General features: G+C 35.7%; 1 protein-coding gene across 1 annotated transcript; it reads left to right on the top strand.

The window, feature by feature from the left end:
- Positions 1-4685: 4685 nt before the first annotated feature.
- Positions 4686-18030, top strand: c7a (complement component 7a). The gene is made up of 18 exons (XM_067393718.1): positions 4686-4779; positions 4996-5054; positions 5763-5865; positions 6006-6147; positions 6216-6351; positions 6468-6606; positions 6789-6932; positions 8961-9204; positions 9308-9424; positions 9565-9731; positions 9896-10124; positions 12389-12560; positions 12703-12790; positions 12884-13016; positions 15001-15189; positions 15355-15445; positions 15595-15779; positions 16902-18030. Exons 1-18 carry the CDS (start codon positions 4774-4776, stop codon positions 17084-17086), a joined length of 2529 nt encoding a protein of 842 aa, XP_067249819.1. The 5' UTR covers positions 4686-4773; the 3' UTR covers positions 17087-18030.
- Positions 18031-18483: the final 453 nt, after the last annotated feature.

The following is an 18483-nucleotide window of genomic DNA, read 5'->3' as shown; positions in this document are numbered from 1 at the left end:
AGCAGTTAATTAGGGCTAATCAGTCTTACTTTTCGGATTCAAATTAGACCAATCTACCTTAACTGACTTTAAAAAAGTTATGATCAGCCATAAAAAATTAGATGACTAACATGTAAGACTAGTTTATGCAACTGGCCACAGGTTATAAAATTTCATGTTGTGTGACCCCTCAAAAATATAATATATAATATTTATATATGAATTATTCATGATACTGGTTAAAAAAAAAATGGTACCTCAGAAAATCTATCTTACAAATGTATGGATGTGTTTCCTTGTCTGTTTTTGTGTAATTTCAACACTATTCATAATTATATTTTGGTGGCAAATTCGAATGATCTCATACAATCTCATTTTTCATACTAAGGCTTAGGTTTAGGGGTGGACCTTCATGCTTAGTTTTAGATTTGCCACCAATTTGCCAAAGCGTAAAATAGTAACGTTTTTTCATGCCTTTCCTTGTTAAATAAAGTTGTTATTTTTGTTTAGTTTTTTTTGCACACAAAAAGTATTCTTGTCGCTTCATAAAATTAAGCTTGAACCACTGTAGTCATGTCGACCGTTTTAACAGTGTAAGTGTTGATTATATATCTGTCTATGGACGAGTCACAAACCTCTCGGATTTTATTAAAAATATTTGTGTTCTGAAGATGATCGAAGGTCTTACGGGTTTGGAACGACATGAGGTTGAGTCATTAATGACGGAATTTTCATCTTTAGGTGAACTAACCCTTTCAAAAATGAATTCATAATCATAACTGATAATGTTAGTTTAAATACAATTAAATTGCATGTGCTGAAATTCTTGCTTTAGGTCTTCTATTTGATATCTCCCACCAAATGAGCCATGATTGAAAACTATTGAAATGCAGATGAGAAGCTAATTTGAATAAATAACGATAGAAAAAGTAACATTTGCCAATTCTGTCTCTCTGTGTTGCCGAGATCATAGTCCGTGGCCTCATTAAATGCTTTCTCAATTACAGCTATTCATTGCTGGCAGAGGTCCGCTCAGCTTGTTTTGACAATGGCACTATGCAGCTGTGAAAAACCTCTCTTTCACTTATTCGGAGCACTGTGTGCTCTCTTTTCTGATTGTGAGCTTATTAGTAGAAGCTGTTAGTCTGCTGATTGTATTTTTCAAACTGCAACACAGAGGTGTTGGTGTTACTGTGATTCTCTAATTTACAGCTGCTATTCAGCAGTGTCATGGTATGCAACTGAACTTTTGAAAATCAGTTTAGCTAGAGGTCATATAACAGTAAAGAGAGAAATGTTTCTCTTGGGCATAAATAAAAATCTGTTGTGGGAGGCAGTCGTGATATAATCATTAGTTTCCATTTCTGATTAAGAGTGGACATTGTCTGACTGGCTTTTTCTCCTGCCAACTGAATCGGTTCGTGTTTGACAGTTGCCAGCAGCGATATTCGAAATGCTATTCAGAAATTTGCCAAATAAGGTTGGGCATAAACCTCACATTCACAGTCCACAGTGTAATTACGAGCAGCATGGGACCATTCTGAAACCGGCATTGGAGCAGAATAAGAGTTTCTCTAATGCCAGCATGCTTTCAGACAGGCAGCTGAACAATATTAGCCTGTTAGCACATCTTATTTTGACAGCGTCTATTTGCAAGTTGTATTGAGTCGAATAACCCAAAGGCAAATCTCTATACAGCCTGTATAAATGATGGAGTGTTGAGCATTTAAATAAATGCTATTGCTGCATGCACCACAATCTAAAGCAGCTTACTTGAATTTTGTTTGTTATATAATCTATTGTTTCTCCAAACCTGCAGATGTCACAAATCTTGTCTGAAAGATTTAGTCTGAGGTAGATCACACAGTTTATTCTTCAGTTTTGTCTCATCAGAAAAACAAACCAAATGCTCCTTTGCAGTTCCACTGCAAAGCACTCAAGAAAATTAGATAAAGATACCATACAATATTATTTAACTTTTCCATTATGTATATACTGTACATGAATACAGTATCAGTTGCTGATTCACATCCCATCTTTTAAAATATTTTTTAATGTTGTATACACGGTATATTGTATTTCATCATATCCTAAATGTATTTCAAAGTATTAATACACTAACATTCAAAAGTTTGAGATTTGTTTTTGTTTGTTTTTTTATGTTTTAGTCTCTTATGCTCACCAAGGCTGCATATATTTGCTCAGTATAGAAACAGTAATATTGTGAAATATTATTTCAGTTTAAAATAACTGTTTTCGATTTTAATATATTTTAAAATGTAATGTTTTCCTGTGATACCAAACCTTTACTCAATGTCTTCAGTGTCACATGATCCTTCAGAAAACATTATAATATGCTGATTTGATGTTCAACAAACATTTCATATTATCATTGATTACATTTTTTTCAGGACTATTATGTATAAAACATTTAAAAGAACAGCATTTATTTTAAATGGAAATCTTTTGTAACATTATAAACTATTTTACTGTCACTTTTGATCAATTTATTGCAATTTGATGAAGAAAAAAACCCTGTAATTTTCTTTCAAAAAGAATAATTACTGACCTCAAACTTTTGAATCCATATGTCATACAACAAAGTAAATATTTATACAGTGGGGCCTAAAAGACTTAGAACTCATTAAAAATTGGGATTCAAAATTTTACTGAAACCTCAAAAAGTTCATGCAGTTCAAGTGCTGCTGTCATTAAAGGTGCTAAAGAGGATGTTTTGTTTTATACATTTTTGCAATATTACTTGAAACTGTCTTTACTAATTGATAAAAGACTATTTATTAGGTGCACTGAAAGGAATAATATTAATATACATCATCTGTGCACGAGGTAGGGCCTTAAAAACATCAGCCAATCGTTTACGCGATGATCGCAGAAACGATTGGCCCTCTGGCTTGTCAATCACTGCTGTGAGTTCCTTGTGAGAGACGTGCGTGGATACACTTTCCAGTAACTTTCCACACTCCACAGGCGCCGCATGCAATGTTTTTGTCCGGAGACAGGAGTAACAACTGCAGATTATGAGTTACCTGCGGTGAGTCCGACATAATGAATCCACGAACACGACACAGTGAATGCCGGTGGTAAACACTCGTGTTCCAATACTCATGCAAGAGTTTTGGGAGGCGTTCCCTTGAAATGAGCTGTGAAGGAGGGGGGTTGTTCCTACGCATGCGCTCATTTCAAAAACTCAGTAACAGTCTTTGGTTTCTCAGTCGACGAAAAGATCCTCTTTAGCACCTTTAAAGCAGAAAAGAGGAACACACCAAGTACTAAGATGTTCTGATTCATGTTAATTTTCAATTAAACTTTCAATTAAAGGAAATTAAATTAGAAAAAAGCTAAATAGAAGCAGACTTTTGGACGTCACTGAACGACAAGAGGAGTTGGATGTACATGTGTGTGTGTGTGTGTGTGAACACATGCAGGAAAGGACTCTTTGACCGGACGAGTCTGACATGAATTTATGATACATTACCTGCCCGCCAAACATGTTGCTAATAACAGCTTGCAGATGAGGGGCTCGCTGAGAAACTCAATTACCTTTTAATTATGCAAATGAGATCCTCAGAGGAACTGTGGATCCTGAGGTCTAAGGAGCAGAAAAGCATGCCGATTAACCACTGACCCGGAGACAATATAAGGCATTATTATTATTCACAAAGGCATCTGTGTGCTGGAAAGCACTGTCATTTTGTAAAGAGATACATCAGGAGATTTGACTTTTAAATACAGTGACCTTTCCAGTAGCTAAACAAGATTTCTGAATATCTAACAGAGGCTATGTATTAAATACTCCACATTTGCAGCTTCTTAATGGTGCCTGGATGCAGAACGTGATTTTCGCCAAGTTGATCAACATTCCATTCAACTAATCAGATATGACGGACAAGTTTACAGTTTATGTCAAGTTTAGTCAGTGTTATCAGTGTTATTCACCTATCGTTTCCCTCTGATTTTAGGGATAACTTATGAGTAGGGTTAGGTTTAAGGGTAGGCAAGGCCGCATTTACCTCATATTGTGACAGGAAAAGTAAATTTTGACTGCGTGCAGTACTTCTTTGACGATAAAGGCTGGGTGGAGTTATGATGTTTGACTGACAGTTTGAAGAGCCAATGGAGTTACAAGGTTTAGCACAAGCTCTTTCTAAAGCTTTTCATTAGTTAAAAATTTGCAAAATTATTTCTCCTATTTGTCCCACCCCCCCCCCCTGGAAGTGCAAGCATAGGCACGTAGAATGTCTATGCATAAATCCGGCCCTGTGGGTAGGGATATAGTTATAGGATTACATTTTTGGACAGGAATGTTGCAAGATCAACAAAATATGTAAAAATCAGGACGTGCGTGATTGGATGGAAAATGGCACTTTGTCTCCATCAAGTGTTTGTTGTGAATACCTTGACATTACATTCTAATGTAGATGTCCGATTCTCATTAGAAGCATGACAGCTACCTGAGCGAACATGATTTAATCTATCTATTTACTTAAATGGACATCCATAACTGACCATTTAATTCTCAGCAGGCACCATAAATCCTCTAGAGCCATTAGAGAGATTTATGTGCTCTTTCTATCTCCTAGGCCTCGCTCACATTCCAGTGAAATGAGGATTGTGTTGTTACAAGCATTCATTGGCAGAGAAATGATCGTTTCCTGCTCATGGCTTGTTTTTTGCAAGATAAGACACAGACTGGGAGTGCTTCCCATAGCTGCTTGCACACAGTAAAGACAAACAGTTTGGAAAGAAATGCACATTCTGCTTTAGATTATTACAATGAAGGTAAGCACTCTTGATTTTTCAATAGGTTCGTTCCTGCATCATTTTATGGACCACTAAAAACATGTTTTTTAAAGCCTGATGCTTTAAGTTTAACTTTAGTATAGCCTTATTGAGCTTAATGCAATATTAACAAAATGCATTTTTTATTATTTAACTGTATGATAAAGCACAAAATTATTAGGAGGAAATCTTTTCTTAATTTAACTTTGTTTTCAGTGTTTATTCCTGCATGGAGTCTTTTTTGTCTCTCTGTTATCGTCAGCAGCAATTACACAGTAAGTAAATGAAACTCATTTGCCTTTATAAGTAACAAAATATGCTAAATATGCCTAAATATACTTTATTTTCTGTTGCTTTTTGAGCAATAAATATTTGATGTAGTTCAGTTGAGTTGTTTTGAAATAGGTGTATAAGTATAATCCATCCATCTACATCACTTTAGATAAAAGTGTCTAACAAATGTATATGCATTTGTTATCTATTTTTGTTTTATTGATTTTGTCAGTTTCTTCTAAAAAGAAATGCATTATAGATTTAATGTTAGTATTCAACATACAGTGTACATAAAAAGTTTTTGGACGCTGAAGACATGCTTAAAAATGTCATTGCATTATATAACATCATAACAAAAAGTAAAACTGAAAGTAAGTTTCACAAGAACGTTTTAAAACGGTTCCATGTTAAAACTAACATTTTTTTCAATTATTATTTCTATAAATTAATTTGAATGTTTTTTAGCATATTCATAGTAAACATGATGAACTACACCTGTGGTTACTATAATACACCCTTGTGATCTTGAGGAGAACTGACTTGAGACCAGTTGATTAAAAGCCATTGCAAAAAGTCACTTCTGAGAAATGAGTCAGCGTCATTTGGTTTGACATTTTGATATGTAATGTAAAATTATCCAAATACTTTTTGTGGCTACTATACATATTTGATGTTTGTGAAGACTTTCACTGAGCTTGCTCCTGAATCAGTGCAGTGAGGTCCATTAGGTCTGTGTCTGAACCTGTGCACTGCAAGTGGGGACCCTGGTCCCCTGAAAGCTGGTCAGCCTGCGATGGCTGCTCCAAAACACAGGTGGGACTAGAGTGTTTTGTTTTTGACCTTTTTAACTTGTCATTTTAACTGTACATCTAGTACACTGCATACATTTGCTGAAATGCAGTTGCACTATCTTTATACTGACATGTCTGAGGCACTTTTTGGGGACATTACAGACACAGACCCGCTCCATTGCAGTCTACTCTCAGTTTGGTGGCCAGCCTTGCACTGGAAGCTCAACCCGCACACAATCCTGTATATCCACTCAGGTCTGTCCCCTCGAGGAGGGCTGTGGAGAACGGTTCAGATGCCAGTCTGGTAATTATTTTGATACATTTCCACTTTTTCCTATTTGAAAGGTATTAAAGTAATTTCTTTCTCTTAAGGGAAATGTATCAGCCAGTCTCTGGTATGCAATGGAGATCATGACTGTGAAGATGGCTCAGATGAGCAGAAATGTGACAGTAAAGAGATCTGTGACCTGCAAAAACCTCCACCAAATGTAGAGCTCACTGGTCAAGGGTAATGATATCTGTTGTCAGCTTGTCTCTATATTTAATTCAACAGTGCATAGATATAATCAAAGACACACATCCCAGTCTCTAAAGCCACTATGATTGTGTGCGATTGAACTATAGGTTTGATGCAGTGGGGAGAAAGGCAAGAGGAACTGTAATCAACACTAAGAGCTTTGGAGGTCTGTGTAGAAGAACCTTCAGTGGAGACCATATGGACCTATATAGACTTCCCCAAAGTGTCCTCAGATATTCTTTCCAGGCAAATGAAATTTCACAATTTACTATACTAGTCTAACATAAAAGACTGATTAGTAAAAGTAGAACAGATGTTACAAATGCAAGAGAAAAATCTGGGGATTTCTAAAGAAAAAAAAAAAAAAAAACGGAAATATCTTTCTAAAAATACTCTTTGGTCTCAGTGTCCTCATTTGTGTTTGCCAGGTCACAGCAAAAAGTGATTTTACAGATGAATCCTATAGCAGCTCCTGGCACTACATCAATCACATAGAAAAACATGCAAAAACAACAGGCACAGATTACGGGCATGATGATTATGTCTTCCATGATGAGCTGTTTCAGTCACAGGTACTGTATTCTAAAACATATTCAATATTTAATATAGACTTTAATTTAACACTGGGTTAATATAATATTGGGTTTCTCCCTTATCTCCATGACTTTATCCTAGTAATTAATCCTGGTCCACAGGGTTCTATATGTTTAACATTCTTATTTGCATATGTATGAAGTTAATACAGTTGATTGGTGATCGAGAAACAAGAAAAAATGTAGGACAGGACTTGATTTTGTCCATCAGTTGATTGGATGGTTGTGTTTTGTCCCTCCATCTTGCCAGTAAACATGTCATCTGACAAGAGAAGATATGTTATTTTTATTCACAAGTTCACAATTAATAATGATAAGATATAATAAAAAGTATTTGCCGTGCTTCGTGCTCCGAGTTTGGAATGTCGCCCGAACCCAGAGTAGCCTACTCCCCCGTATCTTTGGTTAGGATAGTAACCAGGCAAGTGTGAGGAGACGAGGTGATGGAGGGATGCAGAAAAAAACTATATTGAGGAACATATGGTGCTCACGGCTCACATTTTCGTGCTTTTCCACTGCATGGTACGGCTCAGTTTTTAGCACTGTTCCACTGCATGGGACAGCTCATTTTTAATAAATATTGCAATATTGTATTAGAAAAAAGAATTGACTCTTTTTGTTTTAAATCGTTTGAAACACTGCAAAAATAATGTTGTCTCATCAGTTCAGTTAAAGGTGCTACAGAGGATCTTTTCATCGACTGAGAAACCAAAGACTGTTACTGAGTTTTTGAAATGAGCGCATGCGTAAGAACAACCCCCCTCCTTCACAGCTCATTTCAAGGGAACGCCTCCCAAAACTCGTGCACGAGTATTGGAACATGAGTGTTTACCACCGGCATTCACTGTGTCGTGTTAGTGGATTCATTATGTCGGACTCACCGCAGGTAACTCATAATCTGCAGTTGTTACTCCTGTCTCCTGACAAAAACATTGCATGCGGCGCCTGTGGAGTGTGGAAAGTTACTGGAGCAGGCAGTCGTGCTCGTCTCACACAAGGAACGTAATGGCAATGATTAACAAGCCAGAGGGCCAATCGTTTAAGCGATGATCGCGTAAACGATTGGATGATGTTTTTAAGGCCCTACCTCGTGCACAGATGATGTATATTAATATTATTCCTTTCAGTGCACCTAATAAATAGTCTTTTATCAGTTAGTAAAGACAGTTTCAAGTAATATTGCAAAAATGTATAAAACAAAACATCCACCTTTAATGTGTTTGCTGTTCAATATTTTTAACATTTTCCTATTAAAAACTACAACTTAAACAGCCCTGTACTAAGGACTGTACAAAGTTCATGAATAATACATGAGGTAAGTGCTGAGGCAGTTTAGGATTGGTTGTCTGTTGCTAAACAAATCCATGTGACATTCTAGCACCATGTTGCTTCACTGTTCTTTTCCACCTCAAAAGTTAAGGTTAAAGTCAGCATGAAAGGAAAATTCTGTTTTCTAAATGCAATGTTACAGATCTTATTGTGAACAATTTATCTGTGTATATGCTCCATTTTAAAAAAATCATAAATGCCATATATTATACCCGCCCCTACATTTTTCTTTTCTTCTCCCCTATATCTGTTGCTACTTTGGTTTCTTTGTGACTTTAAAATAAGTGTTAACCCCTTTTAAAATAAACGTTTTCTTAACCCTTAATGTGGCTTGGTAACTCTTTTCAATAAAGTTAGATTCATGAACATTAGTTATTAGACAGCTATCTTAAACTAAACATACTTTTATTAATATTGTTATATTTCAATTGATCAATTGATTATTTATATTTACAATAGTATATTATAAAATAACAGTTTAATCAATTTTGAAAGAAAAAAAAAGTTCACAGTTTGTTGCATTAGCATAAATTTTACCAGTTAACCTGGGGTTTTAGACATTCATTTAAGGTTAAGTGCCTAACAGTCTCTGAATTTGCTGTGGCTTTTAATTGTTTTAAAGTCATTGAGAACACAGGCCAAAATATTTAAATATAAAAATCTCTGTTCACCCTTCAGTCCAAAAATCTGCTGATCATGAAGAGTGATGTGGATGTTGCCCAGTTCCAGAACCAGGCCCCAGAATATCTTCCACTTTCAGAAGAGTTTTGGAAAGCTCTGCTCTCCTTGCCTGTTGCATACGATTATGCGGCCTACTACAATGTGCTGGAGAGATTTGGGACCCACTATATTTCAGAGGGCACTCTTGGGGGCCAGTTTAGATTATTCATGGCGGCCAGCCAAGATGTCATGCATAAATTGCGTAGGTGACCTAGTCACATATTCATTTCACTTGAAAAGAGTTTTTGCCATTCAATATCATTGCAATGTCCAACGATTGTCTGTTGTTCTTCTTTTTTACCTAGAAACTGTGGAAATAGACTATAAACATTGTGTCAAAACATCCCATTCAATCCTGTTCATCATCAGGTGGACCACAGAAAAGTGCACTGAACAAAATTATAACAATGTCGTAAAATTTTGTAAGTAATTTAGGAAAAAGAAAGCAAAATCAAACCATAAACTGTCTTTTACTTCTGGAAGACAATGGCACTAAATTATACATATGTGATATTTTCATACTAATTTCAAATACTAAATGTTTAAAATGTCTTCCAAACAGACCAAAGCATACCAAAAAATGATATGTCCACAAATATTATTGGCGGAGCTCCTGGATTTATTGCACAATTGTCAATGTTAGACAAAAACACACCCCTGGAGAATGGCAGGATGTTCTCCCAGTGGTCGGGTTCAGTAAAGGACTTTCCAAAAGTCGTCAAAATGAAGGTTTGTTTGGAAATTTATGGTATATATGGTTAATATATGGTAATTGAATGCAAATGAGTTTGCAATCATACAGAAATGAACGTTAGCTTACCATAAACTGACACATATACATAGGAGCACATGCAATGATTTCATTCTTATGTGTGAATTTCTGATTTGTTTAGCTCAGACCTCTCTATGAGCTGGTGAAAGAGGTCCCGTGTGCAGGGGTGAAAAAGCATCACTTAAAGCGTGCAATTGAGACTTACCTCAATGAGAAACACCCATGCCACTGCAGAGAGTGCCAGAACAACGGCCTTCGTGTGCTTGATAATGATATCTGTAAGTGTGTGTGTAAACCAGGCACCAAAGGCCAGGCGTGCGAGCAGGGAACACCACAAGATGAACAATCAGGTACAGATATTGTTACATTAAAATTATATAGATCGGGGGTTTTCAAACTTTCTGATGCTACAGACCCCCAACTATGAGTCTGATGATTTTGTATGAACTTGTTCATTTTAATTCATAGAAAAAGATGATTTTTAGAAAAAATTAAGCATGATGCAGATTGTTCAAAATGTATGATCATATGAATTTGTCACCAATTCGCCAAAAAAATTAAATATTTATTAATTGGCAGCTGTATATTTTCATATATAAAGACCTTTTTACATTAAATTACTGTATTTTTTTTCTACCCACCTTTAGAGTACTGTTAAGTGTATAAACATGAAGAGAGAAAAAAACATGGCTTTCAACAGAATAAAACAGTCTTTAGAAAGCAGAATGAAATAGTGTCAAATTATTTTGTATACTATAATATATAAAATATTTTTTTATATTTTAAAATATATTTTAAATTTATTTTATAAATGTATATTTTATGCATTTAATTTTATTTATTTATAAATTGTAATTTATTTTAATAATAATTATAATTAATATTTAAACAAAACGTTGTTATTTCATGTTGGGAGTGCAGTAAAACCCTTAACCCTAACCCTAAGCCATCCATACTACACATACTACACCCCCCCCCCCACCCCCCCAAATAAATAAATACATTTTAAAAATCTGTAAAAATAGGGCAGAATGCAGAATGTACTGTATACATTCTTGCTTACCTAGTCTGATGATTCGGCTGTACACATCCAGACATTACTGGCTGCCCTTGTCTAATGCCTTTTATAATGTTGGGAACATCATGGGCTGGCATTATGCAAATATTGGGGGCATACACCCCAACTGTTACTCAACAGTCGGTGTTATGTTGAGATTCGCCTGTTCTTCGGAGGTCGTTTAAACAAATGAGATTTATATAAGGAGGCAACAATGGAGTTTGAGACTCACTGTATGTCATTTCCATGTACTGAACTCTTGTTATTTAAAGCAGAACTAAGTAACTTTTTTTACCTTCATAAATAGTTTTCTAAGTCCTTACGATGGTTAATTGATTTGTAGTGGTGTGTTTGAGGCGAGCCCTAACCTCATCTGGCACGTCTACACCAGAAAACAGCACTTGCAACTTGAGCTGCATCGACCCGAAACAATCTCGCCTCATGTTCACGTTCACGCGAGAGTGACAAAATGCTTTACGGTAATTCAAAAGCAATGTATATATTATGTCTTTATAAGACAATTTTGAAAATTACCCACCTCCATCGAGTGTACTGTATTTGCAAATTACCCACGTCCTCTTTCTTGTACTGTATTTGCAAAACTACTGCGCTGGTGAGCGTTGTAGTCGTAGACCAGAGCTGTGCTTGGAGTATTTATGACAGTGTCATTCACTGAAGGAAACTGTAGGGGAAGCTTCGCGAATCTTGCTTAGTTCTGCTTTAACTATGCCAAGGTAAATTCAATTTTTGAATCAAGGGCACCTTTAAATATATTTTTTGTGTTTCCATTTGCTCAAATAGCAAAACTCCACAATAGTGTTCTCACAAATTTCAAAAAGAGGGAAATTGGGAAAACAGCAGTCAGAAGAGAGAAAGATATCAATTTTACTGTCCAATCTGCTGTATTAAAAATACCCTCACAGCAGCGATTTTTTTGTAATTTGATGGAAAGGTAATATAATACTAAGTGTATAGGGTTATAAATGTACATACGTTTTTGTTTTTTGTTTTTTTAAATGAAAATATAAAAAACTTTGCAGGATTTACGATATTGATGACCATTAAAACGCGTCATCACAGTCTGTAAAAAGCGTCTATTCGCAACCTCACCACTAGATGCCGCTACATTTACACATTGCACCTTTAACGGAAATGTCCGTAAAATTACTAAATGTCCTGGTCATTTTTTGCCAGTACATTATCCGTTTTTTACAGTGTGAATATAAGTACGTTTGTAACTACATGTCAACTAACTCTCATTAGAGTATTAGTAGACTGGTTAGAGTTAGGTGTTAGGGTTTGGGTTAGTAAAATAAGGTTACATGTAGCTACAAAGTTACTTATAGTCAGTCAAATGTCTGTCGAGGATCATCAAAATAAATTATTAGCATATATTAAGCAGACAGTCTACTAATGGCTACTCAAATGACTTGTAGTTCACATGTAGTTGCAAATTTACTAAGTAGAATGTCTAAACTGGACCTGTTAAGTACCTGAAAACATTTTGGGGTCACTGTGCTTGTTTTTGAGTGTCCAGTTAATATCTTTGTATCTTAGGAGTGATCCATGGAGACTGGGCTTGTTGGTCTTCATGGAGCACCTGCAAGGAAGGACAGAAAAGCCGGACCCGCTCCTGCAGTCGTCCCGCCCCTTCAGGCGGCAGGAACTGTATTGGGAATGCTGTGGAGATGACAGCTTGTGACGATGCAGAGGAATTAGATTACTTACGGTGAGGAAGCTTAATAGCCTGTTTAAAAGCTGTTATAAGCTGTTCTCTGCAAGGTGCTAAAGACACAGTGAATGATAGCCTACTGTGCAACAACACTGCCACTATGTGGAAGCCTGACTTATTGGTTTTGACCCATTTTCAGTACAATGGATCCTCACTGCTTTGATGATTCAGTCACACCCAGGAAGAGTTGTAAAACACCACCCTTCCTAGCTAATGGGTTTGTTTTGGTAATAATGATTATATGAAATATTCTCCACTCAACTGTGACTGAATATGTATTCGTGATGTGTTATAATTTTTTTCTCTTCTGCTAATTGCAGTACCCCAAAGATGCATATCCAGTGGGCAGTAAGATTGAGTATACATGTATTGAAGGCTATCATTTGATTGGAAATCCTATAGCAGAATGCCAGGAAAATCTAGACTGGTTGCGATATCAAATAGAGTGCAAAAGTAAGTGTATTTGAGTGTTTGGAGCTGTTGTATGCTGATGTTAGTATCCATTTTCAGTGTATTTTGAGTTTTATTTTGATGGCGTTTTTATCATTATTGATGACAGTACTGTGCAAAAGTCTTAGTCACGTCAGTATTTTCACACCCAAAAAGGGTTTTAAGCCAGTTGGTTATATTTTTTGCTGTAGTGTGTCAGTAGTAATCAATTCACATGCATTTTGCCATTAATTGTAATACACAAGGAGTCTGACAACAGCCGATGCTCCACACCGAGATCTGATCTCACCATCATCGAATCTGTCTGTGATTACATGAAGAAACTGAGACAGACTAAATCCAGAAGAACTGCGGCCGTGTCTCCAAGGCGCTTGAAGAAACCAACCTGCAAAGCTACCTGAAAAACGATGTGCAAGTGTACCTGGACAAAAACGCAAAGGGTGGTCACACCAAATATTGATTTGATTTGGTTAATAGAAGTTAATTGATAAATAAAATCTATTTATGACAGTTTTTTTTGAAAGCATCCTCACTTTACACTTCTCACAGTACTGTAGCCTTGCAGGTCGGTTCCTTCAAGTGTCTTAGAGACACAGCCACAGTTCTTCTGGATTTAGTTTGTCTCAGTTTCATCTGTTTCTTCATTTAATCACAGACAGATTCGATGATGGTGAGATCAGATCTCCGTGTGGAGAACCGGCTGTTGTCAGACTCCTTGTGCATTCAAAAATCTCACTGGATTATTACAATTAAAGGTGATAGAGAGAATTTTTTTCGTCGACTGAGAATCCAAAGACTGTTACTGTACAGTTTTTGAAATGAGCGCATGCGTAAGAACAACCCCCCTCCTTCACAGCTCATTTCAAAGGAACGCCTCCCAAAACTTGTGAATGAGTATTGGAACACGAGTGTTTACCACCGGCATTTGCTGTGTCGTGTTAGTGGATTCATTATGTCGGACTCACCGCAGGTAACTCATAATCTGCAGTTGTTACTCCTGTCTCCTGACAAAAACATTGCATGTGGCGCCTGTGGAGTGTGGAAAGTTACTGGAGAGCGCAGCCGTGCACGTCTCACACAAGGACCGTAACGGCAGTGATTGACAAGCCAGAGGGCCAATCGTTTATGCGATGATCGCGTAAACGATTGGCTGATGTTTTTAAGGCCCTACCTTGTGCACAGATGATGTATATTAATATTATTCCTTTCAGTGCACCTAATAAATAGTGTTTTCAGTTAGTAAAGACAGTTTCAAGTAATATTGCAAAAATATATAAAACAAAACATCCTCTTTAGCACCTTTAATGGCAAAATTAATGTTTAGAAATGTGATATTTCTGATATTTCCTGACACACTACAGTAAATATAGCTGGCTTAAAACCTGAAAATACTGACATACCCAATACTTTATTTACATAAATAAAAGTACATAATATATCTATAGTTTTGAAAGGTGCAAAACTGATATAATGATTTTAAATATATATTTTGTAGAATGGGAAACCATGTTTCATAAATACTAGATGATGTATTTTCTTAACTACCATTTTTATGTGATGTATTGTATATTATGTATGTAATTATTATTTAAAATATGCATACATTTGAGAGAAACCATGTTTCATACTTAATGATTCATACACTAGTGGGGAAATTATTTGTATTTTATGTAAATATTAATATAAATATAAAATATAATAATTATATGATGTATTTTATATTATGTACAGTTATTTTTTATTTATAGCCTACATTATTATTTATATCCTTCATTTTAGAGAAATAAGAAACAATGTTTCATTAATACTGACATAAATACTTAATATAACAATATTTTATATTAATATATTATGCCTTTTATAATTATTCTAATGAATTAAATTATAATATTTTATATATATTTTTAAATTGTATTATTTTACATTTCAAAGAAATGGGAAAGAATCCGTATATATGTTTTATAAAAATGTTGCATGTTGTCTGCAGAAACATTGTGTGAGCCACCTCAGCTTCCTCCAGATGTCACCGGAAGCCCGTGGAAGCTTGCCTATAACATCGGTGAAGCTGTCTCACTCTCCTGTCCAGAAGGGAAAGTCAAAGAGGGTCCGGCTGAGATCCAGTGCAATGCTGGCCTTTCCTGGTCACCGCAACCAAAGGAAACCAGGTGTCTCACAGGTACAAAACTAGTCTGGAAGCTGTGCTGTTTTGTACAGTAATTCAGAGTGAAGAAAATGGGGATAAACACATTACTTTGCTGTCTTACAAGGACGTCATTTGATTAAATGATCCATAAAAATGAAGAATTAATGCATGAAAATTATATTATTTGTTTTCCACTAGTTTTTCAGCCGACCACTGTGCCAGTGCAATGCCAGCCATGGGAAAATCTGGCAAAGGACAAATGTGTCTGTAAAGTACCCCACGAGTGCAAGTATGTTCCCAGACAGTCCACAGGAAGGAATTAGCATTAAACAACACAAATGTCATATAGCAATAAAAAACACATTCAAATGTCAGAAAAATACATTTCTACACAACCAAATTGTATTTTCAGTTTAATAAAGGGTGGTGTTTTTGTAGGTCTTCCTTGGAGATATGCGCCACTGATGTGAAGCGCGGTCGAACGCAGAGACTGAGTCTGTGTAAAGTACAGGCTATGCGCTGTCTGGGACACCAGTACACCCTTGCTGAAGACAATGCCTGCCAGTGGCCACAACGCTCATCCACTGCTTGCCCACTCTGCACCATCTGGGAGAGTTGTGATGGTGAGGGATTGTAAAATACAACATATAATAATGACACACAACATATCTGAATTTTAGTAAATATGCATTGTGTCTTACAGCAGGATAACATGTAAATCAGATTGTCAGGACATTATTTGATCAAAAGTAAAACAGTAAAGCTGAATTTTCAGCTGGCATTTCTCCAGTCTTCAGTGTCACATGATTCAGAAATTAATATAATATGCTGATTTGGTGCTCAGTTATTTTTGGTGCTCATTTATTAATAATGGTTCTTATTATTATCATTAATGTTTAAAACAGTTTCTGCTGCTTAATATTTTTGTTCAGCTCATGATACATTTTATTCAGGATTATTTGATGAATAGACAGTTCAAAAGAACAGCATTTATTTGAAATAGAAATGTTTTGTAATTTTATAAATGTCTTTAATGCTGAATATGAATTTCTTTTTTTTTAATCTAACTTACCCCTAACTTTTAAATAGTAGTGTATCACAGTTTCAACAAAAATATGAAGCCTCAAAAACAACATTTCAATACTGATAATAATAAGAAATGTTTCTTGAGCACCAAATCAGCATATTAGAATGATTTCTGAAGGATCATGTGACACTGAAGACTGGAGTAATGATGCTGAAGCTTCACCATCACAGGAAAAAAATTACATTTTAAAATAGATTATATTAAAATAGAAAACAGTATAAAAAGCAAAAAAAGATTTCTTTCAAAAACTAAAAAAAATTTAATTATTCAAAACTTTTGACCGGTAGTTCTTTTTCTTTTTTAAATTTATGGGTAAAATAAAGACTCACGACTGATGACTTTCGACATAACTTCAATGTTTAGTTTTACAACATAAATTACACACTGTCATACCCAAACGTGAATGTAGCATCGTAAGTTTTAAAAAACATGCACAGTGCTTTAAAAATTCATGTATGAGTTGACAGTGTAATTTATGTTGTAGAACAATCGTTGTAGCCACAGAAATTGAAAACTGCCATTCAAAAACCCATTCAAAGATTCCTAAGGGAGCCCATGGCTTGAAAATGTAAATTCTTGCTAATGTCTTTTTAAACCTGGTCAGGAAAGTGCCATTTTAAAGACTTAAAATGTTGTAACAATCATGTCGTTGTTGTAGAGCAAACGAACAGCTGCCGTTGCAAGACTATTGAGGAATGCTCATCCTTGGACGCTTGGATCCATGTGTGTGTGCAGCAGGAAGAAGCGTCTGCACCAGTGACAATGACAGAATGTGAGGCGGGCGTGAGGAAATGCAGCGGAGAGACTGTCCGCATTGTCAGCATTCAACCTTGTCAGTCATAAGCTTAGAGGCTCACTAACTAATTAAATAGTGTAACCATACTGTATTATATGTTGAACTGCCTTCCTGTTCCTGCCTTCGTTTTTAAAACCCCATGAATATGCTTTAAAAAAACAAAGATGGCTTGTCAAGTGAAGTTTTCTTTCTTGTGTTGACATTTTCTGTTAAAACCGGATGTTTGGACAGGACAAAAGAATAGAGCGCAGCAGTGATGCATTTTTGTATGCCAGCCTGTAAGTTAGCATCACACTGGTTCCCTCGACAAGATTTTTCCATTGGCTTTTGGATAATTGCAGAAAATAAGCTCTGTGACCAACTAAAGTTTATGATTCTTATGTTTTGTTCATCACGATCTTTACAAAAGAACACAACTTGAATAAAAACTGATTTTTGAATAAAAACAAATACAAATCTCCATAATTAAAAAGGTAAATGTAGGCTATGAACAAACAAGTCAACACAGATGCACGACTTCAACGTCACCACCGTTAAGCTTCAAACAGTCTTTAATTAAAAACATTTTCCCTGAAAGTTTGTTATAATAGTTTGCAAGAGTGCAATTATAAACAATGAGGCTGTGAAAGCTGACTATAGTGAGTAGATGAGTTTTCCTGTGGTACACATACCTTTCAAAAAGACACCAAAACCACGCATATACTCCAAATGGTTTAAGAACAATAAGCAATTTACTTTGGGTATGCCTTTTAAGGGGATTTACAGAAATGTTAAGGGGCTAATGTCCCCCACAACCTCTGTAGTCCCATTTAGCCACTGGTTAGCAATAGCCTTTTTCAAGACAAATAAAAGCTTTGAAAAATCACAAGGGGGTATTACTGATGTATTATATGTTGTGGAAACGTGAAAATCAATCCTGAGCCAAGTAAGAATTTCACCACAGACCTTTTAAGCATTTAACCAAAAAACCATTAAACCCCCACTGACTTCAGTACAGTGGAACCAGAAGTGCTAAAATGCTAACTCGTTTCCGGGTTTTGGCCAACAAAAACACTGCAGCACTCTATTGAAAAGCTGTAGTGCAGGATGTCATCAATATTTTGGTCTGTTGTCCCAGAAGCGAAAGACAAGTGTGTCTTCTAAAAGTGAATTTTGTCAACATTTAGGAGTATGCTAGTGTATAGATAGTCCATGTGTGTTAGCGTTGAGGCTAAAAGTCACAAAAACTCTCATTTTGATTTCTTGTATTTAAAAAAAAAAAAAAAAATATATATATATATATATATATATATATATATATATATATATATATATATATATATATTTTTTTTTTTTTTTAAAGATGGGCATCTTACCATGACTAGCAAGAGACCAAGCTATGTTTTCCCCTTCCTCAATCCTCTTTCTTTGGTTAGCAAAGCATAAGCATTACTGCACAATTTCA

This window comes from Chanodichthys erythropterus, chromosome 9, assembly GCF_024489055.1.
Source record: "Chanodichthys erythropterus isolate Z2021 chromosome 9, ASM2448905v1, whole genome shotgun sequence".
Lineage (NCBI taxonomy): Eukaryota > Metazoa > Chordata > Actinopteri > Cypriniformes > Xenocyprididae > Chanodichthys > Chanodichthys erythropterus.
The sequence above is the reverse complement of the archived record's forward strand: the minus strand, read 5'-3'. Positions and strand labels throughout refer to the sequence as shown.

Coding starts and splice junctions, on each gene's coding strand:
- c7a (XM_067393718.1), top strand. Junction 6,148..6,215: donor ACGGTTCAGATGCCAGTCTG/GTAATTATTTTG, acceptor CTTTCTCTTAAG/GGAAATGTATCAGCCAGTCT. Junction 6,607..6,788: donor TCCTCAGATATTCTTTCCAG/GCAAATGAAATT, acceptor TGTGTTTGCCAG/GTCACAGCAAAAAGTGATTT.